A 16,366-nucleotide genomic window follows, 5' to 3' on the forward strand; every position below is an offset into this window, starting at 1 on the left:
ATATATATATATATATATATATATATCAGCAGATATACAGTATATAATTTTTTTTAATCCAGAAACGCATAACCAAACAGAACAAGTATTCCACAATCCATCAACAGTGGGAAGAATCTGTTGCAGCCCAAAAAAACGATTCCTGGAACTGGAAAAACTGATCGATAGAGATGACGCTGCCACGTCTGTTTGAGTCAAGAGAAGTTGTTTATTGTTTTTGTGGTTTCCTACCAGTGGCTACACACACACACACACACACACACACACAAACACACACACAAAAAGCAACCCAGGAAGAGCCATCTCTAGTCCCACAAACACTTTTATCTCAACATAACAGGAGTTACAAAATAATCTAGAGATAAGGAATAAAAACAGCACCAGAAAGGAAACCGTCAAAAGGCTCTGTCTGTCTTCCAAATGTGTACACACAATCCATAACATTTGTTTTGAAGTTAACAGTTGCATCCTTAACCACTGGATTAGTTTGCCTATTACAAACCTCTCTTTTGAACTTAACTCTGGGCTAAATATAGCTGATGATGTGACAGAACACTGTGCTATTATATTTGCAATGTGTGACTGTGTACTGGAAATACTGTGACAGAAAGAGGAAGCTGGAAGAGGTGAACCATCACACACAGAGCGGTGTGTGTGTGTGTGCAGGCAGAATAAAAATATTCTTGCTGTCTGCTCGAGGCACAAAAACACACTCAGTGGAGAATGTGGCAGCTAGAGGTGTCGCACAAAGTTGTCAAGTCATACCAAATGGATCTTGAGCGGGCAGACACCCTCCACCCCCCCCAGACACACCGAGTCCTACTGGAGTATGATCAACACAGGGGGACAGAACACACACACACACACACACACACACACACACACACACACACACAAACACACCACACACACCACACACACACACACACCCACACACACACACACACACACACACACACACACACACACACACACACACACACACACCACACACACACACACACACACACACACACAACACACACACACACACACCTTGTTTTCATTTCCCCGTTCACTCACTACTCATTTCCGCTGTGGACAATCAGTTCAAACACCGCTGGAAAAGGTCACGGTTTATTCTAAAAGGGTACCAAGATACAATTTATAGAAATCCCCTTTGTGTTTTGTAGTCTCTGGCCCAGGGTCAGAAATTAAGGGGGGGAAAAGACAAAAAATACCCCAAAATATCTCAGAATTCCCCTAAAAAGACCCATTGAGAGGCAAAAATTGCTTCCAAGATTTCAAAACAAGTATATTAGGCCTATATATTTACCATTCTGGGCTAATATCCTAATCCTACATTAAAGGTCCAATATGTAATATTTTTACTGTAATAAATCCAAAAATCCCCCCAATGTGTCATCAGATATTAAGGAAACATGCCAAGTTAATGTCAGTATTTTCTCCTTTGAAATGTTACGTTCAGTGACGGAATTTCTGCCAGATATACATTACCTGTAAAAACGTGAACCCAGCATGCTACAGCTGTGACGTTAGTACAGCCAACACAGCCGCAAACAAACGAACAGGATCGACGGAGATAAATTCTACCCAACCCAAAATATGAAAACAGCATATTTCTAACAGTTACGTGAACAGAAACGTAACAAACCCGGGTAAATATTGGAGATGTACTGTATGTGAAAGATTGAGACAGCTTAGAGCCCAAAAGGACGTTGAGTTGGCTAAATTCCTTTTGAAAAGGTAGCGAAGCATTAGCATCAGGCTAATTCATCACGGCCACAAGGGACAGGCATTTTATGTCATTTCAACATTTGTGTACTCACATTGAATTATATAAAGTACCTGAGTTAGTCACTCGCAAAAAAAAAAAATTGAGACACAGCCAGTGAAGTGACCCAGACTGGTCCTGGCTAACGCCAACATGCTAACCCTGCTAACGTTACCAGAGGCCCAGAGAAGTGGCCCACGGCTGTTAACAACTTGTAGACCGTTCAGCGCCCGTAGCCGACAACGGTGAGTTATTTTAAGCCAAGAGAGGGGGGGCTGTAATTTGGGAAGAGAGGACCGTGAGATGGCAGTGTGTTTAGTGATTGTTGCCATGAGTCTAAGCAAATAAAGTGTGTATTTCAGTCAAATGGAGAGGAAGGCAAGGTAGCGCTAGTACCTTGTGTACCTTGCGCTAGTGCAGAGGTCGGAGAGATTGTTGTTTTTACCGGTTCCTACCGTAAAACGTAAGGTCTGTCAGTTGGTTACAGAGCTCCGTGTGAGCATGTGCTTTTATGACATAGCTAGAATCTAACGTTAGCTACATCGCCGTGTTGTAAAGTAATGTCTGGCTATGTGAGACAAGCGTCTAGCAACATTGTTGTGGATGCTACAATCTCAGCCGGGAAACCTCCGTGAACTTGGAGTCTGGAGGACGGGCGGGGGAGACCACCCTCTCCAGTATTTTGAATTATAAACTGCAGTAACTGTTTTAAACACTAGTTGTCAGTATTACATATTGCACCTTTCAGCCATCATTTTATTAATGCTGTGCTCAATTAAAGAATTTCTTAGTCGACTAAGACAATTTTGTGGACTAATCTATTACTTGATTTAATTGACTCGCGAGTGGTGATCGCGACACTAGTTGCTGTCTTTTCCTGAGCAGAGGTGGCGCTAATGAGGAAAGGCTACCAACTTTGCCATTTCTACGGACCAGAAGAAGAACCAAAAAGGTAAACAATGGCCGAACTGATTCAATGACCTGCTTCATTGTATCAAGCCTTTCTTTCACCATAAAAGAACTCATCTTAACCTAGGAAGTTCTCAAGAGAGACCTGCAGTCCCTCTGAGAGACCGGGCATCCGGTTGCCCACGAGCTCGTTCAGGCTTCCCGTCTCCACTTTGTCGCACGCCGCTGAAAAAAAAACAGACTGGCGAGCGCCCTCTGGACGCGCACTCAAAATCCTGGCGCTCCAACGAGAGCTACGTCATTTTGACGTCACATTGGCGCACGCAAGATCTGAGGCATAGACTGTAAATCGGCCTTTAAACTGAGTTTCTCCACAAAGAATCATGCACCACTTTAAAATATTGTGTTTACCTGAGATTTGCTATTTGGTTCTTGTACATAGGTCATTTAGCATGGAAAAAAAGCATAAGAAAATGTGTAAATGACTCAATTAGTCAGCTATGGCAGATTTGGCGACGAAGAGCCCTAGACTTTAATAATATTCAATTACTTTTCATTTCTGTCACACAAACACAGCGCTGTCACATATACGTGCACTGATAATGGCAACAGTAGGCTTTTTTTAGCCAACTCATGTTGACACAAGGCGGTGAGTACTTTTGAGCAATTTAGTATCTATATACACAAAAATTGCACTTCCCATGAAAGCTGAGCAGAAACAGGGCTGTGACCCATTTCAGGTGCAAACAGCTGAAGTAATGCTGCATCCTCCCCCACTAATGGGATGTGAAACCACGTAGACTGGCACGAGCCCCAAAATGAACAGAAAAGTCATTCAGCCTCTAAAGTGCAGTTTCCACTAAATTATTGAGCAATAGTCTAAACACTCATAAGCATTCAAAACACATGAAAAAAACACCAACCAGTGGCTTTGTGTGTGGTGTGTATAGTATCACTCCTAATTAGCTCCAGCAGCTGTAGTCTCATTCATTGTGTACACATACAGAGGCAGGGCTGGACGGAGCTGCTGCACTTGACACTCCTTGATATATATCTTGGTTGTTGCTAACTACCTAGCAGGCTATCTGGCAATAACTAGCCACCAAAGCTCCCCGAAGATAAGTTGACCGACTTGGGTAATGAACACAAGACTCGTTAAAATATATATAAACAAATTAAAAACAAATAAAAACAGAGCTATTAGCTACCAGAGACAGCCTCGTCTCCCATTGTAAGCCCTGACACCAGTGAGCAGAATGTCAATTAGTTAGCTAAGTTAGCTCAGCCCAAGCTGCTCAAATGACCAGCTATTGATTAACTTTGGCGACTAAGCTAAAACGACAGCAACGTTAAGGAAGACACGACTCACTGTGCAGGTGTATACACAATTGTCCATAATTTAGGTTAGCTTGCCTTTGTGTTTTGCTAAAGTTAGCCAGCTAGCTGTCCGATAATGGACACAAGTGGGTTAAAGTTTTGAGCAAGCTCCAGGAGTTGCTAACTTGGTGCTAATCACAGCTAGTCGCCCTCACTCAGCTGGGTGACGCCGTGGGTTCAGCTGCTTTCATCGGGGCCAACCCGGGACAAACAGCCGGGGAGTTACTCACCGGAGGGTCGGCCCGATGCAGTTGGCGTCTGTGCTCTCAATCTCCCGCAGGATCCGTTCGTGTTCGGCGGCTGTCTCCACACTCGCCATCCTGCATGTTGCTCCGGACCGTGCCGAGCTGAACTGAGCGGACTGGCTGACTGGGCTCCATGCGTCATTCAGGAGGAACCGGAGGGTTGGTTCGATGTGTTCATCGAGGGCAGGCCGTGTGAGCGGAGTTTCACCTGGTAAAAGAAGAAGAGGGCTGACATCCACTGGCTGTATCATGCAGGAGGGCACGAGTATGAACACCTGTCCTGTACAATGTTAAATTTCCGTAGTGATTGAGTAAATAAAGTGATTTTGATAAATTGAATTAAGCTAAAACGCTTTAGAATTCCCTTAAAGGGAGTTGAAAAACAACGTTTTTCACTCCCATTTCCCCCATCACTTTTAATTGGTGCTATCTTACATACTTCCCCACACAGTTTCAGTTTCCCAGCATATATATATATAAATTCAATTGGACGGGAAATTTGCAATTTGAATTTAGTTTTTAAAAGCAGAGCAATCTGGGATTTCAGCAAATTAAAATACTCGTTATTTTGGTTTTTTCTTCATTTGTTACTGTCTAAAAGTTTTTAAAAAAGTATTTTAAAATGAAACTTTACTACAGATTATTAAATTCCACACAGTGCTTTCAGACTTTTCAGTTTTCATTTTATTTTTATGTTGTTGTTTTTTAAAATCATTGGCTGAATCACACGCCTTTATTTTGTAGAAAAATTAGCTTGACATCCGGTGTCATTCTTGCAAATTTCTGGCTGACCTGCTGCTGTCGGAAGGGAAACGAAGCAAGAGAAGTCCTAATGGAGGTCAAACAAATTGATTTGAAAGATATTCTGGAGAATCAGTGTAGAGATGCACCGAGGAGTGATCCTTCCTGATTGTGAATTTGGGCACGAGGGATGACAAGACAGTCTGGGACTATTTTTCAGCCTGGTGGAGTTAGCATTGCTTTGCACACTTGTACTCAAAAGGATCAGAGTCCATGCAGCTATATGGGAAATGAAGGAAAAGCTGTAAATCCTACATTTTATACTGCAGTTAAACGTTTATTGTGCAGCTTCTGTAAACTTAGACTTTATTGTGTGTGTGGTGTGAGCATAAACTGTTAATAAGACATACAGTGTGTGTGTGTGTGTGTGTGTGTGTGTGTGTGTGTGTGTGTGTGTGTGTGTGTCTCTGTATTTGTGTGTGTGTGTGTCTCTCTCTCTCTGTGTCTCTGTGTTTGTGTGTCTGTGTGTGTGTGTGTGTGTGTGTCTCTCTCTCTCTCTCTGTGTGTGTGTGTGTGTGTGTGTTGCAATTTGCAAATGCATGCACAATCGCATCAGACATATTAGGCTTAAATTGGTGTTTAATGCAATGACCTTTGTCCTTGTGTTATGCATGAGCCTACATCAGTTTGCTTCCGAGTTCTACAGTGCAGAAGATCTTATATAGTGTAGACCGAGATAGAGAAAGATAGGGGAAGCAGTTCATTACAGTGTGTAATCTATCAACTCTGACCTCATTATCACACTAACATCGGAGATGGAGATTTCACTACACAGTGTAAAAACACTACACATTTAAATGAAGTAAAAGTTAAGTGTGTGAATGCATAGAAAGGAAAGGTACCTATTTTACATGTTGGTACAGGCCAAGGCCTACTTTATTATCACAACAGATCATATTTTGTGATATTTTTTTTATTATTCTCTCTCTCAGCCTAAAAAGAAGTTGATAAACTCAGTGGACAGCTGTGTGGACGAAGCTGTCTGTGGCCTGGTTAGGGCCAGCGGGGGCCTGTCTCTGCTGCAGGGTCACAGAGTTGTGCTTCGGTCCGACCTGGTCAACCTGACGGGCAAAGTGGCCCTGCTGTCCGGTGGGGGGTCTGGACACGAGCCGGCACACGGGGGTAAGACTTTTATACTTTTGAATGGGACACGGCAGCTTTTATGCTTTACATTTGACTCTCTCTTGCCTCCTGTCTCTGTCCGTCCCCAGGTTTTCTTGGTGCAGGTATGCTGTCAGCTGCTGTGGCGGGAGGCGTATTTGCTTCTCCACCTCCTGCCAGCATCCTGGCTGCCATTCTCTGCTTGCACCATGCAGGTAATGCACACTAGGATTTTAGCATTATTTGGCATTTCTTTGGCCAATTTGATCAAATAAAATGACCATAATTGAAGCAATAACAACAGTTGTCCCTCGTCAGGAGCCTCCGGAGTCCTTCTCATTGTGAAGAACTACACCGGCGACCGCCTCAACTTTGGCTTGGCTGCAGAACAGGCCCGTAACCATGGCGTCGCTGTTGACATGGTGATAGTTGCCGAGGATTGCGCCTTTGACCAACCCAGTAAGGCTGGCAGGAGAGGCTTGTGTGGCACCATCTTCATTCACAAGGTGACTAACAACAACAACAACAACAACAATTTAACTCAAGGTCCATTTCCTCTAGCAGCTTTTTCCAGAGCTTCAACCTCCTGTCACAGCCTCTCTCTGCAAAATCCAGGTTGATCAGTTATCAGTTTGCTCAGCTATTTCCATGACTGTTAAGTAAGACCACGAGATTCAACCTTAAGTTAAGATTATTTTGTACAATATCCTCCTATGCAAAGTCTAATAAAGTAAACCACGCTTTATGTTTTAATTGCACAAAAGATGCATGAGATGCAGCAGGAAAATTAGGTATTAGACTTAGACTTCTCTTTATTGATCCTTTTGGGATGACTCCCGTAAGGAAATTGAAAATTCCAGCAGCAGTTTTAGCAAGAGAAAAATAAATTAAAAAATACATAAAAAAGACAGTATAAAGACAACAAAATAGCAATAATAAGAACATTTGTCAAATAAACAAAGAAAAGACCATAAATTATTATTAAAGTGTCAGTGTTAAGTCCAGTATTGAAGTGATAAAGTGACTAGGTGTGAATTTTAGTCCAGGTGTGCGTGTATGTATGTCTGTATGTGTACTGTATGTATGTATGTATGTGTACTGTGTGTATGTATGTGTACTGTGTGTATGTATGTGTACTGTGTGTATGCATGTGCGTGTACTGTATGGATGTATGTCTGTATAAATGTATGTATGTATGTATTGTCCTCTCTGCCCTATTTCCTCCTCGAGTCAACAGTTTACTACAGTTCAAATCATTTTAAAGGTGTTGACTCAACCAAACATCGAGTCTTCTTGTAGGGGTCCAGTTTTGGCCCCTTAGAGCCAGTTTCTATAATATAGCCTGATCATAGACTATGGATAATTTTATATAAATCAAGAGAAAAAAATTCCATTAAACATTACTATGAGATAGATGATAAATGGGACTTGATATCTGAAGATATCAAAGGTTCACATTTCCATTACTTAGAGTTACTGTATATAGCTAAGCGGTTCCATTTGTATAATAAATCACATCTAATTTAATAATACATTGTATTTCAAGGATATTTTTTAATGTCATTGGTTTTGGTCCAGGATTAACTTTAAAGAAGTACTTCTGCAATCTTAGAATTGTAATTCCATAAAGCTTAAAAAGGTTCTTATTGATCATATATGCTTTTAATTTCCCACCATTGATCAAGCTCCAAAAACATTAGATCCCACGCTTCCTAGTGACAACACGGATGTTTTGTTTTTTAATAAATGTTGCACCTCATGATACCTGCTTTTCTTTTCTGAATGTGGTCACATTTTCTGTAAGCTGGCAGGTGCCTTAGCAGAAGAAGGCTGCCGATTGGACCAGATTGTTTCCAAGGTGACGGATATTTTAAAGGGGATCGGTGAGTCTGTTTTTCACTAACTTAACCCTTGTGTTGTCTTCCCATTAACCATGAACTTGTCCTTCCTGGTCAAAATTGAAAATGAACATTTTTTTGTGCTTTTCCGATGTTTTTGTTGCTTTTTCTGATTTATTTGTCATTTTTTTTCAATGCTTCTGGTGCTTTTTTTTTTTTTTTAAACCTGAGTTGGTTTAATAATTGGTTTTATACTTATTCTTGGAATTCATGGTCAACAACCCTCATTTATATAAAATTATACATACATACATACATACATACATACTACGTTTTGTAGTTAAAAAGGCAGAAATTATGAATTATTTTGACTAATAGATAAGATCAGAGGATGTTGAGTGGATCACAGATGGGTAGATGTCACAGTTTAGTCCCGATACTTTTTTGAAACCATTAAAACAAAAAAAGAATTCAAAGGCTTTTTACCTTACGAATGTTGTATGGAATTATCCATGTTATTTTGGGGCGATTTGGTTGAAAGAAATCAATATTTTGGATCTAAAACACTTTAAAAGGGGTCAATTTGACCCGAGGACAACACCAGGGTTAAAGCTTGGTAGAAATACTGGGATACTTTCCACAAAGCGTGTTGTTTGTGTGCGTGTTCCAGGGACGCTGGGGGTGAGTCTGTCTCCGTGCAGCGTCCCCGGCTGCCTGCCGTCTTTCGACCTGCCGCCCGGAGACATGGAGCTGGGACTGGGTGAGAGAGAGAGAGAGAGAGATTAAGAGAAGAGGCTGATCGAGGGTTGTACTTTCTGACACCAGTTGAAATTTTTTTGAATTTTTTAAATATGCATTTTAGAAATGATGTCTTCAAATTCATGGGAGCATAAATAAATGGATGTTTTTGGGACAATAACTGAATAGTACCCTCTAGTGGCCTCTTGCTTTGCTGGGAAATGGACGAGCGATACGTTGGAAATTGGTAATGAGTAGGGCTGGGCAATATACATAGATATAAAAACTTTATATATGAAAACCCAAATATCTGCTAATAGTCCCGTATCAAAGCATATCTTAAAAGGAAAAGGTAGCGAAAGATAATTTTTAGTAAACTCTGTGTTGACTGGTGTTTTTCGTCTTCTCCAGGGATCCACGGTGAGCCTGGAATCAAAAGGTTAAAGGTGATTATGCCTAAATCAACTATTTATATCACTCCATTTACCCTTTTTGTCTCTTTATATTTTCTACTTATGTGTCTAAGTTGTATTCGTTGACCCTGCTAATCAGGTGGCATCTGCAGATGAGCTGGTGAAGACGATGATAGATCACATGACCAACCCTGACAGCCAATCACATCTGCCTCTAAAATCAGGTACCCTGACGTATATTGTCTCTCTTCATGTTCACTTTTAATGTATGCAGCCATTAGGAGTGTGTGAGTCCCTCCTCTCTTGTACAGGGGACAGTGTGGTCGTGTGTGTGAACAACCTCGGAGCGCTGTCCTGTCTGGAGATGGCTGTGGTTACTGGAGCAACCATCACCTGTCTGGGTAACTATGGTTACACTGGTACATTATAGAACATACGGGAACCTGTAGTATTTATGGTTACATTGGTACATTAAAGAACATACAGGAACCTATAGTTATTGTTTAACCCACTTGTGTTTTTATGGTTTTCTTTGAAAAATATTAAAATGATATTGATTTATAGTGTGATTTTTCTTGCGAGGACTTTGTTTTTTCGAAACGTATGTATGCTGAGACGTCTCGGCAGCACCACAATACTTTTGAAAGGTTTGAAAAAACACTTTGCCTTCAACAAATATTGAGCCCCATATTGTGATTTCGATAAATTTGCAATTAATTGTGCAGCCGTACCAAGGACCCCTTAGCTTAGACAGAGCAGGGACCCCCTACTATAGTATACAATTTAGTTGCATATTTAACTGGCCACACGGATGAAAATGGATGTATGAATGATGTTTTTCATATTTTCTTTATACATCATGTTTTAATGTGAAACATAAATGTGGAAGGCCCAGTAAATCATTAAGCTTAACTGTATCTGTAGATGGTTACCATAATGGCTACCTTACTTCGTAAATGTTTTATCAGTGTTGTGTAAAAAAAAAAAAAAGCCAATTTATCTTTTCTAATAATATTTTAGATTCATGTTAATGTATATTTGAAGAAATATTTCAATATTTTTTCCAAAAACAAACTTCCAAATAAATATCAAACAATAATTGTGTGGCCCCCCCTGCATTGACTCTGTGGACTCCTTAGGGGTCACGGACCCCCTGTCAAACTCTGCTGTCGAGCCATTAGTCTTGCATTGCCAGACCTTCCTCTACAGCGCTGCTGAGGAGGGTCTGGCCAGTCCTCACAGTATTCTGGGATGGGAGAAAAACATGCAAAACAGTTCTTCAAACCAATCTAAATCTTCTTGGGTGGTGCCAAACACCGGACGGAGCCACGGTGCCGCTGTAAAACAGCCTCGGGAAGGAACTTGTTTTTCCGGAACATGTGTACGTTCAAAAGTTGTTTTAGTCGTGCAACAGAAACCTCAGATTGGACAGATAGTCTAGCTAGCTGTCTGGATTTACCCTGCAGAGATCTGAGGACCAGGTAACCATAGTCCTCAGAAATTGGCACTTGAACTATCCCGTAAATGAATAGTCGTTGATGCAGTAGTGCATTAGCACCATCAGCTCTATTCCCCCAAGTCTTCTTTTAACCTCTCTTTAACGCTAAACCTCTATTGAGGACGTAACAGAATGTGACTTGCTGTTTCTACGGTTACAGAGAATCGGGGTGTGGTGGTTGCCAGGGTGATGTCGGGGTCGTTCATGACGTCGCTGGAGATGGCGGGAGTGTCGTTGACGCTGATGAGGGCCGACCAGGAAACACTGAGGCTGTTTGGTGAGCATAACACAATCCTCAGCCTCTAACCCAATTCTTTTTTTTAAGTATAGTTTTAGTCTTTCCAGAAGCGATGTGACAAATACCAGTACTACATCTGTGTTAAGTTAGGAGCTTAAGCCAGGATATCTTTGGCCCAGTTAGCCTGGCTCTGTCCAGGGGTGATAAAACCCGCCTACCAACGCCTATACAGCTCACTTATTATCACACTATATCTTTGGTTGTTTAATCTGCACAAAATCACAATGTAAAAAAATGACAGTTGGCAGATTTAAAGTAAGCTACGTGCTGTGGAACAAATTTTGCAAAATGTTTTCAAAACTATTTCTTTAACCAAAATTGTCACATTAACCCTTAAAACTCAAGTCTTTACCCTCAGACAGCCCTTTAAACTTCAGATGGTCCCCACAAAGACAGAAAGACCCCCGTATCAAACATCCTCTATCCCATACAGATGCTAAGACCAGCGCCCCCGCCTGGCCAAACCTCAGCAGCGTGTGTGTGAGCGGGCGCAGCTACGTCACGGACCCCCGAGCCGTGAGCCCGCGACCGCAGGCCGACACACACTCTGAAGGTCAGTTTCTACGGTGTGTACATGTAGTACGGACATTTCTGTGTATAACGCCGTTGAAGGGAGCAGAAAGATTGCTAAAGATCTCTGAAACCTTTTCAGAATATTGTTTTAATGCTTTTCGTCAACCATGACTCTTGTGTTATTAAGTGACAAAAATAAAGAAATGATTCCTTTTATTTATTTATTTATTTTTTTATTTATTTTTTTCTGTCAGGGCCACTGAGTGCTGTGATGCGTAAAGCTTTGGAAATGGTTTGTTCCACGCTGTTGGAAAAGCAGGAAGAGCTCAACTCCCTGGACCGTGCTGCAGGGGACGGAGACTGTGGGAACACTCACGCGCAGGCTGCTAAAGGTAGGAGACATGTATCGGGATTTGGTAAAAATCAACATAAATGTGTAAAGAATTATTTTTTTAAGAAAAAAAAAATCACAATCGGTTGTTTTGACTTTCAATGTCACTACATCTTTTTTTTTAGACTTTTTTTTCCTTTTAATTTAGTTATTTTGATGTGGGATTTGTTTTAGAAATCTAATTATTACTTTTTATATTTTCGTTGCATTGTACATGTGTGATGACAATAAAGTTGAATCTAATCTAATCTAAAATATTTACTATTTAAGATAAACTACAATTTCAGTTGCACTCTTGATTAGAGCAGTGATTCCCAAAGTGGGGGTCGGGACCCACAGGGGGGTCGCGAGCCAGAGAGGGGGGGGTCGCGAGTTGATTTCCAGAAATAAAATAAGAATTTAAAAACGATTAAAAATAGCATATTTTAGCCATGACTTTAACACAAGATAAAACTGTTGTGTTATTCTGTGTGTTATTATGTGTTGTCAGTATGCTCGTGTTTGGATTCGCCTGTAGTGCGTGTGCAGTTGCGCGCAATGTTTATATACATTTATATTGGGGGGGGGGGTCGCAAGTCACTTGCACCGTTACTTTGGGGGTCGTGGGCTGAAAGTTTTGGGAACCCCTGGAGTAGAGGACAGGTCGGTTGTTTTGCACAGTTTATATAAATAAAGGAATGTTTTCAGTCATTTGTCTGCAGCTCATTTGGTTAAAAAAAAAATCCTGAGAACATCAAATTGTAAACTCAAAATCGTGAATCGTATCAGTTTGTGAGTTGAGTGTATCGTTACATCTCCAGTGTGTGGCAACGGCTGCACAATAACACGCGAGTGAATGTACAAAATTGGATTGATTAAAAAGAGAAATTGTGAAAAAAAATGTTCTTTCAGCCATTCGGGAGTGGCTCCAGGACCATGTGGTCCCCGGTTGCCCCGGCCAACTGTTATCCGTCCTCGCTGGATTGGTGCAGGAGAAGATGGGCGGGTCTTCAGGAGCGGTAGGTTCTGATCTATTCTATACATTTTGACATGAAGTAATCAACGTCTTACTCCATCTTTACGCACACAAACGCTCATCTCCTGGGTCTGTCAGCTGTACAGTCTCTTCCTGACTGCAGCCGCTGCTCACCTGACGGAGAACAACGCTGCAGCCTGGGCGAGTGCAATGCATGCTGGGACACAGGCCATAAGGAGGTGAGGGGCATTGTGTGTGTGTGTGTGCGTGTCTGTATTTGTGATATATACCTACATGTCTACGTGCATTGGGGGGATTTTAAAGGCTTTCTAGAAAATAAAGACGGCTAATTGAGAAGTAGAAGAATTTTAAGAAATAGTAATTGAAAAGAGAAGGAAAAAAAAAACAGAAAAGCCACAGGAAGACACATGTTTGAGAAGGTTTCTTCCAGCACATCCTTTCTGTATAATCCTTTTTGAGGTACTGAAAAGATTGATAAACTGTGTCAGACGTGCTAAAACAGAGGCTGCATCCCATATTGTTTACTAACATGCTATTTAGTTGGGGGGGGGGAGGACAATACAGTACTTTCCGTGGTAATATTGTGTCAATTAACAGGCACCAAGTATCGATCTTTCATATAAGATACATTTCTGTTAATGTCACTTCAACTTTTTCGTACTATAATAATACATTTCAAGTGACATTAACAAACAGAGTAATATATCTTTTTAGACAAAACAGGTGTTGACAAAGATTTCCTTTACACCTCGTCTCAGAATTGAGACAAAGCTCTTTGGAAACGACGTGGTATTTACAGCTCAGCGTGGCTGGAAGAGATGCAGTACATTTTACATATTTACTGTTTTTACACAAAAGGATGTTGTTAAGTATGCACAAATAGTACCGATAATGTGAAACGTAGTGCGTAGTATGCGATTTTAGACGCAGCCAGGATAGTCATAAAATAAAACCAAATGCAGAGGTGGAAAGTGATTTTTGTATTTTATTTATTTTTATTTTTTTTGAGTTTAGTTGCTGTTTGAAATCTCACCTCGCCTCCAGGAGCTTTTACAGACAACACTTGATTAGTTAATTAAAAGGTAATTGGTAGATTAAACAATAATGTAAATGATTGGTAGGTTTCTTGACAAAGAATCTGTAATGTCCACTGTCTGTCAGGTATGGGGGGGCTGACCCTGGAGACAGGACGATGGTGAGTTATTCTCTCATTTCTCTGCATTTAAGTTATTTTACAATGAATACATATATATATATATATATAATCATTAAAAATCCATTGATTTTCAAATTTGTTTATTACAATACATTTTTTTGTGCGCAGTATTTGAGTCTGGAATAGAAGAGTTTATATCCTGTACCAGAAATAATACATTTTAATAAATGTGTCTTTAAATGTCTGTCCAGTTGGACGCGTTGTGTCCTGCTGTGGACGAGCTGATGAAGCTAACAGCAGCACCGCCTGGTGGACAGATGGCAGTACTCCAGGCTGCCGTGCAGGTGCAGTAACGGCCTTTTATGTTAGGAGGTATCGATGTAGTCTCGCAGAGCCAGACATCCCTCCACAGCGCTGCAGAGCTCTGGTTTAATTGGGATTTATTTAAACCAATCACAGTCGTCACGGACGGCTCTAAGCGTCGGACGGAGCCACGGTGCCGCTGCAAAACAGCCTCAAGAATGTTTTGGTGGAACATGTGTACGTTCAAAAGTAGTTTTAGTCGTGAGACAGAATACTCAGATTGGACAAGTACTTACTTTTCATTATTTATGGTCACAGGTTAATATAATTTATATTGTGCCACCGACTCTTGCTTCATCACTCTAATTACACATTCAGTTTAATTTTAACGTCACTTACACTGCAATATTGTTTCTTGTATCATGGCAACCGCACTTTAAAATACTTTTATTTGACGCCATTTTGCTTACTTTCAGTCTATTATATAATCATTGTCTATTGTTTGCCTGTATTTCTTGTGTGTTTTTGTTTTTTTGCTGTTATTGAAGAAAATGCTGCTGCTGTAACAACAAAATGTCCCCGTTGTGGGATGAATAAAGTATCTAATCTAATCTAATCTAGTCCTCATGAGTTTAGAATGCCAACACACAGACATCTGAAGGTGACGGACATCCGGCCAATAAAGAGCTTCCAGAGGCACCTGAACAATCCCTTAAATGAAACGTTAATATAGAATAGTATTGCCGTGTCTACGTTAAAGTTATTTTCTACATTATGACCTGTCCGTTCATATATGACGTGCCTTATCTTTCCCCTTCCTTGCATCCCTCTGTCTTCCTAGAAAGCGTCCTCGGGGGCGGAGTCCACCCGTGACCTGACGGCGATGGCGGGGCGAGCCAGCTACATCGCGGCCGAGCGGGTCACCCTGCCCGACCCCGGCGCCGTGGCGGTCGCCGCCATCCTGAGAGCCGTGCTGGAGTCGCTGGGAGGGCAGAAGTGATCCAGCAGATAGGAATGATCTGCTCTGGGACTATCACCACACTAGAAACTACCAGAACAACACTAGAACGCCTTCATAACAAAGACAAATCTGGGGTTTTTAAACCTCTTTGAAGCACATTTACATGCAGCAAATTAACAGAAACTTAGAAATAGGTGCCTGAAAAACAAAGTCTCTCGAAAACTTGACAATATGCTTTGGAAAATCATCAGCAGTGATGTAAGGTACGCACATGGTTAAGTAAATGGTCAAAAACAAGAAAATAACGCTTGTAGCAGGAGAGATTTGTGTAAATCATGAATTTAATTTAATTGATTAATTTGTTTGACAGGGACAGTGTACATTAATTAACATTGCTTCAAATGCACCAAAATTAGCCAAAAGGCTATTTTTCATCTGGAAAAAAAAAATCCTTGTTACTACTAATGTGTTTTTTCATAAACATTCCTAATTGTAATAATCAGAACCGACGCTGCATAGGTACAGTAAATATAACTTGAAACTTTGAATAACTTGAACTAGAAATCACAATGTGTGTATGTATCCAGGAAATACTTTATAATAGACATTTTTAATCAAAAGCTGATGAATTGATTTGACACCTTCTCATAGTGAGTTTTTTAATTAAGGCGAGACGCGACAGGTGAATAGGGTGTTTCATGTAATATGTTATACTAATATCACAATGAAACTTCCCCGGTTTATGACTTGCATAACATCTATTATTTGTGTTTGTAATTACTTATTTGCATACATCTCCAGAACAAAGATCTGAACACAACTCTTATTTTGTTGACATATTAGTCAAATGTTTTTACAGAGGAAATTTGGGATATCTATTTTCTTGACTCCGTGAATAGCCATTTAAAAAAAATAAATCTGTGTTTTTAGGAATAAAATGTTGCATATATCAGGCTATGAAGGAAGTATGAAGAAAACTTGTGAAAACTGTAGACAAAGTGTGGCTAATTAAACACCTAAATGTGTATTGTTGTTTTCTTTCCACTAGTCTGAACGAAGACATGTTATAGAAGC

The 16,366-nt window shown here is 40.6% G+C and overlaps 2 protein-coding genes across 6 annotated transcripts in view; one reads left to right on the forward strand and one right to left on the reverse strand.

The window, feature by feature from the left end:
- exoc6b (exocyst complex component 6B) overlaps positions 1-4,545 on the reverse strand; it is a 116,065-nt gene extending 111,520 nt beyond the window's left edge. For all 4 annotated transcript variants that reach the window (XM_032499412.1, XM_032499410.1, XM_032499411.1 and 1 more), the window contains exon 1: positions 4,291-4,545. In XM_032499412.1, coding sequence (XP_032355303.1) covers positions 4,291-4,379 — 89 coding nt within the window. In that variant the 5' untranslated portion in view covers positions 4,380-4,545. The remainder of the gene's footprint in view (positions 1-4,290) is intronic.
- A 493-nt stretch (positions 4,546-5,038) lies between these two features.
- On the forward strand, positions 5,039-16,319 carry tkfc (triokinase/FMN cyclase). Of its 2 annotated transcripts, none has more exons than XM_032499434.1 (17): positions 5,039-5,143; positions 6,039-6,228; positions 6,318-6,422; positions 6,526-6,713; positions 8,012-8,090; positions 8,716-8,805; positions 9,195-9,229; positions 9,336-9,420; positions 9,508-9,597; positions 10,855-10,971; positions 11,426-11,545; positions 11,760-11,897; positions 12,788-12,894; positions 12,990-13,090; positions 14,034-14,067; positions 14,280-14,372; positions 15,173-16,319. In XM_032499434.1, the coding sequence occupies exons 1-17, from the start codon at positions 5,138-5,140 to the stop codon at positions 15,329-15,331; spliced, it is 1,737 nt and encodes a 578-aa protein (XP_032355325.1). In that variant the 5' UTR covers positions 5,039-5,137; the 3' UTR covers positions 15,332-16,319. The 2 variants fall into 2 exon arrangements, with proteins under 2 accessions (XP_032355325.1, XP_032355324.1); XM_032499433.1 differs by having other exon boundaries at positions 5,119-5,350.
- Positions 16,320-16,366: the final 47 nt, after the last annotated feature.

This window comes from Etheostoma spectabile, chromosome 19 (assembly GCF_008692095.1).
Source record: "Etheostoma spectabile isolate EspeVRDwgs_2016 chromosome 19, UIUC_Espe_1.0, whole genome shotgun sequence".
NCBI classification, from domain to species: Eukaryota; Metazoa; Chordata; class Actinopteri; order Perciformes; family Percidae; genus Etheostoma; species Etheostoma spectabile.

What these genes read in the sequence shown, in the direction of transcription:
- tkfc (XM_032499433.1), top strand. Translation starts at nt 5,237, where the DNA reads ATGACAAGACAGTCTGGGACTATTTTTCAGCCTGGTGGAGTTAGCATT. An exon ending in AGCAACCATCACCTGTCTGG is followed by an intron (nt 9,598 to 10,854) that starts GTAACTATGGTT and finishes CTACGGTTACAG; the next exon opens with AGAATCGGGGTGTGGTGGTT. An exon ending in TACTCCAGGCTGCCGTGCAG is followed by an intron (nt 14,373 to 15,172) that starts GTGCAGTAACGG and finishes CTGTCTTCCTAG; the next exon opens with AAAGCGTCCTCGGGGGCGGA.